Source organism: Cyprinodon variegatus, unplaced genomic scaffold, assembly GCF_000732505.1.
Source record: "Cyprinodon variegatus isolate N-32 unplaced genomic scaffold, C_variegatus-1.0 Scaffold95, whole genome shotgun sequence".
In the NCBI taxonomy this organism is placed as follows: Eukaryota; Metazoa; Chordata; class Actinopteri; order Cyprinodontiformes; family Cyprinodontidae; genus Cyprinodon; species Cyprinodon variegatus.
The window spans coordinates 759,126-766,717 of record NW_015150548.1 but is presented as its reverse complement, the minus strand read 5'-3'; the positions used below and the strand labels follow the sequence as shown (position 1 = coordinate 766,717).

The 7,592-nt window shown below is 39.1% G+C and overlaps 1 protein-coding gene across 1 annotated transcript in view; it reads left to right on the top strand.

Annotated features, from left to right (window-relative positions):
* Window positions 1-6,695, top strand: part of LOC107084224 (cyclin-Y-like protein 1) — a 10,081-nt gene extending 3,386 nt beyond the window's left edge. Inside the window, exons 4-10 of the mRNA XM_015373953.1 lie at window positions 1,328-1,428; window positions 1,541-1,576; window positions 2,500-2,551; window positions 2,640-2,759; window positions 3,547-3,713; window positions 6,160-6,322; window positions 6,416-6,695. Of these exons, the coding sequence (XP_015229439.1) occupies window positions 1,328-1,428; window positions 1,541-1,576; window positions 2,500-2,551; window positions 2,640-2,759; window positions 3,547-3,713; window positions 6,160-6,322; window positions 6,416-6,532 (756 nt within the window). The 3' untranslated portion in view covers window positions 6,533-6,695. The remainder of the gene's footprint in view (window positions 1-1,327; window positions 1,429-1,540; window positions 1,577-2,499; window positions 2,552-2,639; window positions 2,760-3,546; window positions 3,714-6,159; window positions 6,323-6,415) is intronic.
* Window positions 6,696-7,592: the final 897 nt, after the last annotated feature.

Here is a 7,592-nt window from a genome sequence, read left to right as displayed (position 1 = left end):
AATCGAGAATCATACAGTTAAATGAAAATCAAATATGTTTGAAGGCCTCTGTGAGGTAATAGCTTATCCTGCTTTAGAAGCAGAACTAAGAGACGATTTATCTCTACCTTGCGCCGCATGTGCAAACAAGGGAATCCTTCTTTTGGTAACTATATATCTGGTTAGAGGATCCGACCAGCTCCATCTCTTTAAGTCCAAGGTGTGGGTTTTTTGACATACGGTGTAAATAAGGGTGTAAATCACACCCATCATGGTGATTCAATTCAGTATCGATTTCCTGACACAACAATTCGATTATTTCGTTACTCAAGAATACACCATCTTCATTTTCCTCCGCCATGTCTGTCTTGCCTACTGTTTACGCGACTGTGTGTGTGCATGTGGAAAGAGGGTAGTGGCTAAAGGAAGCCAGATAGGAGGGCAAAATAGGTTTAGCGCCACCGCAGCACGGGAGTCAGGATTATGTCCAGGAGCAAATGGATAAAAATAAATAAAAAATCTATACTTTTGCAGGCGTGTCGATGCATTGATACAAAACGATTATTATTTACACCCCTAGGTGTGAGCAGTCAGATAACTTCAGAGCATCAGGCCATACTGTCCAAAAAGGACGTTATGAGCTTTGAACTTTTAAATCCTGCGGTTTTGTGGCACAGTTTGAGCTGTAGATGAGTACAACGATTAATTAGTTAATCGATTTGCAAAATAGTCGTTACTGTTGTTTGGTACTGACATGTAGTGTTAACAAAATTAAGAAAAAACACAAAAATCGGTTAAGTACTACTCTTTATATAGATCTGCTCTAGACTAAAAAATGCTATCATCGAACACCCCGACCCTCCCAAGGTTTTTAGCATCCTTGAGATTTTCTTCAATGTTGATTCGCAATTCAAAATATAAACATGTTTTCTCTCTATTTCTACTCGCTGTTGAAAAACCCACATTTTCCATAGCTCATGTCTGCATGTGTTGCCTGTGTTTGCCTACGGTTTTATCAAGTCTTATCTGTGATTAGACAGTCCCTTTTCAATACCTATGTACGTAATTTGCGTTGCAGAAAAAGCTTTTAATCTTGTTAGTTCAGAGCTACTAAATTTTCTTTCGACCACAAAAGGTTTTGAAGTTTTTGGTTTATTTTTGTCCTTTTTTTTCCCAATTGATTTCAAATATCCGACCAAAATTGGCATTGAAGTACAGTATCATCTGCATAAGGTATGACTTTATGGGGAATTTTGATCTGAAGAGCAACATAACTTTGCTTTAACAAGTATTTTGGTTGAAAGAATTGTGAAAAAACTTTCTTTTAATACTGATGTTAATCTTCCAGACGTCCCCGGGGCTCCTGAATAAAAAGTACAGCTCCTGCTCGACAATTTTTATCGACGATAGCACAGTCAGCCAACCAAACCTTAAGAGCACCATCAGATGGTAAGACTCCCCATCTCCACTAGTCATCTTAAAATTGACCATTTAGTAAAGATGTGATAAAAGCTTTTTTTCTTTGTAATCAGGTTGTTTATTAACTTTGTGTCTGTTCCAGTGTTGCTTTGGCCATATACTATCACATCAAAAACAGGTAGGTAAACATTAGACTGTTGTTTGAATAAAAAAAAAGTGTGTCTATTTATTTTTTGTTCGATCCCAACACCTTGTTTGAAGTCGATAGTCTCCAGCTTATTAGGTTATTTTACATTTTTTCAATTTATACGCCACTAACTTACTCTCGTTACATACAAAGTTTTTTTAAAGATTTCGGCATGCTGATGACATAGTATTTTATTTTTTTTATTTTAAGCTTTGTTTCTGCGCAGTTTGTTTATAAATCTAGCCAATCTGTGTTTATTTACTATAACAATATGATGTGACCAGGAATACATCACTGAGTATTCTGATGTCGCTGAGAAGTTGATAAAACATTGACCACATGTGCTTGCTAGTGTTGCTAATGGTGTTAGCAATGCTTTAAGCCGTATCGACAGAGCTGTCGGTTTTAACGAAGCATTACGGCTCGGTCGGGACTAATTTTTTTTAATCAGCAGTCTGGATTTCTGCTCGTTTAGCGGTATTGCTAGCAGATGGCTACATCTGTTTATGTCGGCTGTGGTTACCGGTGCTTATGGTCTATTTAGGCTCAAAAAGGACTATCAAAACACTGTAAGAATGGATTTTTGGAATATATAGCCTTATTTCATCATAATCAACTGTATATATAAAAAGTCTTTAGTCCCGAAGACTAAACCTCTACTTTCTTTGTAGAACTTGAAACCCTTGATCCATGTGTCACCACATCCTGGTTGTAGTGTTTATTTTTTTTGTTTTAAACTGGAAATTTTCCCCAGTCCCTTCATCAGAACTTCAATTAGTCCAAACATCCACAAAGAAGAGTTATGTATCCCAACTTGCTTCTCCCCCCATCCCATTCATTTGGACCCACTGATTAGTACAGTATCTATCATGCAATAATGAAATGAAAGAAAAAATTCTCATATGTTTCTGCAGAGATTCCAACCGTTCGTTGGATATATTCGATGAGAAGAAGCACCCTCTGTCTGTGAGTCTTGAATCAAACGTCCAGTCATTCAATTTTATTAATTTTTTTGTGGTATCGAAGTAAAAATTAGTCTTTCTCCTTTCAAAAGAGAGAAAAAGTCCCTGATGACTATTCAGTGGTTGATCCTGAACACAAACTGATCTACCGCTTCATCAGGACGCTCTTCAGCTCTGCGCAGCTCACGGCAGAGTGCGCCATCGTCACTCTGGTAAAAACATGTTGTCTTTTTGCTTATTCAGTTCAATTTAGCTCTATAGCTTCAATTTACAACACTTCCATCCAAAGCAGTTTACAGAGATAATCAGATCATCCAGTCAGATTGGTTAAAATCCAGCAGATTGAATCGATGACTTTGCAGGATTCGTTCCACCTGGATGAGCATGTAGATATTTGCTCGTCTAGCTATATGCTTTACAGCAATTCCTCCTTTTCATCAGGAAGTAACACCTAGGAGAACCAATCAAAAATTAAAGCCATGTGTAGGGCAGAAACGGGAGAAAATACTGAATTAAAAAGGCTAAACTCTTATCTATAATTGAAGGTGGTGATGGCAGCAACCCAGCTGATGTTTCTCCCCATTATCGTGTTACTGCCAAACAGATTCAGACTGGATGAAGCTGCTATGATAAGAAAAAGCATCCTGTTTAATTAAGAGAAGAGAGATATACTGGAGCAGAGAGAAAAAGTGTTCCCTATGTCCTCCAGCAGTCTAAACCTATAGCAGCATCACTATAAAAATTATACACCTAGAATGTAAATCTGGCAAAGTAACCTTTCCATTTGGATAAGTAACGAAAAAGTATTTACTTTTTTTTATTATTTTTGCTATTTTCTCTAGGATGTGTACAGATCCATAATTATATTTTTCTTTTAAACTACATAGTCAAGCTAAAACTCGTCTTTAAAAGTTTAATAAAGACTAAGAACTTTAGCCTGGATTTGCTTTTGAAAAATGCGCGGCAGCTTTGTTTAAACCTATGGCTGTCTCCTTTTAGGTTTACCTGGAAAGACTTTTGACATACGCAGAGATTGACATTTGCCCCTCCAACTGGAAGCGCATCGTCCTCGGTGCCATTCTGCTGGCCTCCAAAGTTTGGGATGACCAGGCCGTGTGGAATGTCGATTATTGCCAGATCCTAAAAGACATCACAGTGGAGGACATGTGAGTGCTACTCTTCTTGCATCTTTTGTTTTGAAGGATATTTTTTTATTTGTTAATGTTATGAACCACTACCTCTCACCCTGGCTCGTTTCTCTTTCTTCTCGTTGGGAAGAAAAGAAGAGAAGAGAGAGGATAAGGGGCGCAACAATAAATGGTACAAATGTGGACTAAAGGAAAACTGTGAAAAGAAAACAAATAAGAAAACGGGCACCTGACGGAACACACTAGGGATGGAACGGTTTATGAAAACCGTCCGAACCGTTCGGTTCGACTGTCTCGGTTCGGTTCATGCGCTGCTCCTTTTTCTCATAGGCGAAGCGTTTACACTCCAGAGCAGAAGGTGGCGGTACTGCAACCAAAGCCAACCACCAGTAGTAAACAAGAAGAAGAAGCGAAGCAGCGTAGCCGGGTGTAGCAGAAAAAAATCAGTTGTTGTGGAGAATTGTGTGGGTATGGCGAGTGGGAAAGAACAGGAGTTGGAAGACGCGCCAGCAGCACTTTATACGGCGGAAAGAAAGTTGTGGATAAAAGTGCAACAGTGTGCAAGCATTGTGCACCATGTTTTGGTTATGCTGACAGCAACATGACCAACATGTCAGGCTAACCCCAAAATCCCTCATACTCCATCAGCGCCCCGCTGCCCTCCAGACTGCCTGCACAAAGCAAAGCCTACAGCCCCCACTGTTGCTCCTGTCCGCTCCCCTCTGAGTTCATTGGAGATGGTAGAGAGCATGCGCGAGATGATTAAATTCAAAGCAGCAAAACATGCGGAAATGATCCAGGGTTTCCGCGGATCATTAAAAATAATTACAATTCATTAATTTTTGGGGATTTTTTCATTAATTTCATACATTTTTATTTTTTCATTAATTTTTTATAATTTTAAAAAAATATTTTATTTTTCGGTGTAACAATAAACTAGTCTGGGTGCCATTCCGAACTTAGTCCCGCCCACAACGTTTGAGGTCGGGAAGTTCGGTCTGGCATTGCTCAGTAGTAGCGCGAGTATGCTCGCACAATATCTGGCGGGCCAATCAAATTGTCAGGGCGGGCTTTATACGATGATGGACAGATGATCAACAGTAACGTAATCAACCACGTTCGACAGCAAATTAATTTTAAAAGAGGAACAGAGAAACGCGATCAAGGCTCATCTTCTTATACTAGGCGTGCAACTGCACGCTTTGATTTTTGTTGACAACAACTATGCGTCACTTAACATACGTCATGCACTCCGTTGCTCTTTTTGGTTGTAGGTCTATCCAATTGAGTGCAGAGGCATTTTTTCCCTGGTTCGTTCAAAACACGCCCCATAATCACAGCTCTATGGAGCAGTATCAGACTCATATTCTGACTAGAATTGAGTAGGACTACGTCAGGCTAACAATAAACATATGCCGAACCGAAAACCGTGACCACGAAACCATAAACTGAAGCTAACTGGATTTTGTGAACCGTTCCACCCCTAGAACACACTGTGTGATGGGGGCTTACCTTAGATTTCCAATCAGAGTTCCTCAACCAGCTGACATCCACTGAGGAAGAATGAGCCCTCGCAATCCCTTCTCCATCAGATACTCCGTTTAATAGTTTTCTTCTTTTCCTCAAAACCCACCACTCATGAATCCGTTACTGATTTCTTCTTAGCTTACGTGTAACTCTTCTGGTGCTTTTCTTCATTAGCCTTCAGCCAGTTTTTACAAACAAGTCCAACAACACGAAAACACACTTCCTCCCAGCCAAAACCTCAGACGCTCCCCCTGGGTGAAGGTTCTCTTTCCCTTTCCAGACCCTTCCCAAACTATCCTTTCAATTATTTTTTTTCTAAACCCAAACATCTGCTGCGGCAGCCTCCTACATGCCCGGCCTCGCTTGTCACAAAGACAAAATCACCCCACAGGTGTGCCATTTATTGTTGCGGCCGTTATCTGTAGTGACTGAAATCCTATAATTTAGGCTATTGGTGGTTGTTGTTGAAAGGCATTGGTTTTACGTGCGATCAATTAAGATTCAGCATGCCGATCTTCCGTTTGACATAAAATAAAGTCATTTATTTTCAGTACAATGTCCGTTGTCTTACTGTTTGCCGTAAGATCCACATAAATTCGACATACATCCAAACCAAGCACAGTAGAAAACTGTTTGCCTCAGCCTATTAACAACACCTGAACAGAATTGATGGTTGACCTTAAATAACCCATCCCCCCATCAGACACTCAGAACTCAAAATTAAATACGCCCCCTGGTGGCGACAAACACCAAAGGATAAATGGCTCCTACATTATCCTCTCACAAAGACGAGAAAGAAAATCAAGCCAGAGTGAGAGGATGTGGTTTGTAACAAGTGGGGGCTTGTCCGGGATTTCCAAACAGAGGTCCTCAACCTGCTTAGCCCCTGTCCATGTGGCTCGAAACATATAGCTGATGAAATCATTTGGTTAACCAGGAATGAGATGGAGCGGCACTTCTTGGAGCTTCTTCAGTTTAACATCAACGTCCCGGCCAGTGTCTATGCCAAGTATTACTTCGACCTGCGCTCTCTGGCAGATGACAACAATCTCAGTTTCCCTCTGGAGCCACTTAGCAACAAGCGAGCCCAAAAACTGGAGGTGAGTAATGTTTTTTTTGTCTTTGTTTTTTGGAGGCGTTCCACCTGGTTTTGTTCTCGGGACTCCAAATTTTTGTTTCTTCATCTTTTTCAGGCTATATCCAGATTATGTGAGGACAAATACAAGGACTTGAGCAAATCTGCCATGAGGAGGTCCATGAGTGCAGAAAACATGGTTGGCATCAAGAACTCACACGCAGTGCTATCTTGAACCACAAAGAAAGCATCTTTTATCTTATTAAATGAACTGAAACAACTCCGAAAGGAATTTAAGAGAAGACAAACATCGTCAAGAGATTAAACGTCAATTTTAGATTCTAAATATACAACACTATAACATTATTAATCCTGTCTTTGTGTTAATTAAAAAAAAAGAAAAAAACTTAAGTGATTTTCCTTTGAAAGCATGAAGATTTGGTGACATATTGGAGGAAAACAGTATAAAATGCTTTTTGAAGTTGCACAAGTTTCTTTGTATCTCCTTTTTGTTTTTATGTTTTTGGGGGAGCAATATCCAGCTGCTGCCATCTTGCTCCCTGCAGTATTTACACAACAAGAACTGTCAGGAGCTACCCTGTGGCGTAGCTCCGCACACGGATGACGAGACGTTTTGCTTACTGTGTAGGCTCCTATAGCTGTGAAATGTACCAGACTTTATTTAATTCCAATAAATTTCACTTGCTGTTTCAAGTTAGATGGTAAAAGTGCGTTCATGTGGTTTATTTTGTTTTATTCATAGATGAGGTCACTGAAAGAAGATCCAGAACAATTAATTGGGAATATTTATAGGAATTATTGGAAAGTATGACGAATCTGAAGGTTTGCCACATTTGATTTATTGGTAGAAAGCTATGTAGAGGTTAGAAGTAATTTATAAATAAAAGGGAAATGCTGCTCCCATCAATAAAACCATGGAATGGGGATGACAGGCCATTACTGAGATATTCAACGTGTAACATGTTAATTTTTTCATCCCAGACATAATACAGAGATGTCCAACTTAAATGGGGTTTTTAAACAGTGTCAATTTTGACCAATTTTTTTTTTTTTTTTTTTTTTTTACATTGAAATAAGAGTTTGTCTGTTTTTCTTTTCTGGGTTTATACAGGGTGGTAAGAAGTAGACTTAAATCAAGGCCAAGTAATGGTAGAAAAAGGTAAAAAAAAAAAAAATTTGAATAGCTAGAAAAAATTTGTCACTCCTTCAATATATTCTGAGTTTAAATTATGTTGAATTTTCAGTTTTAGGTTGATTATCTATAAAATCTTTAC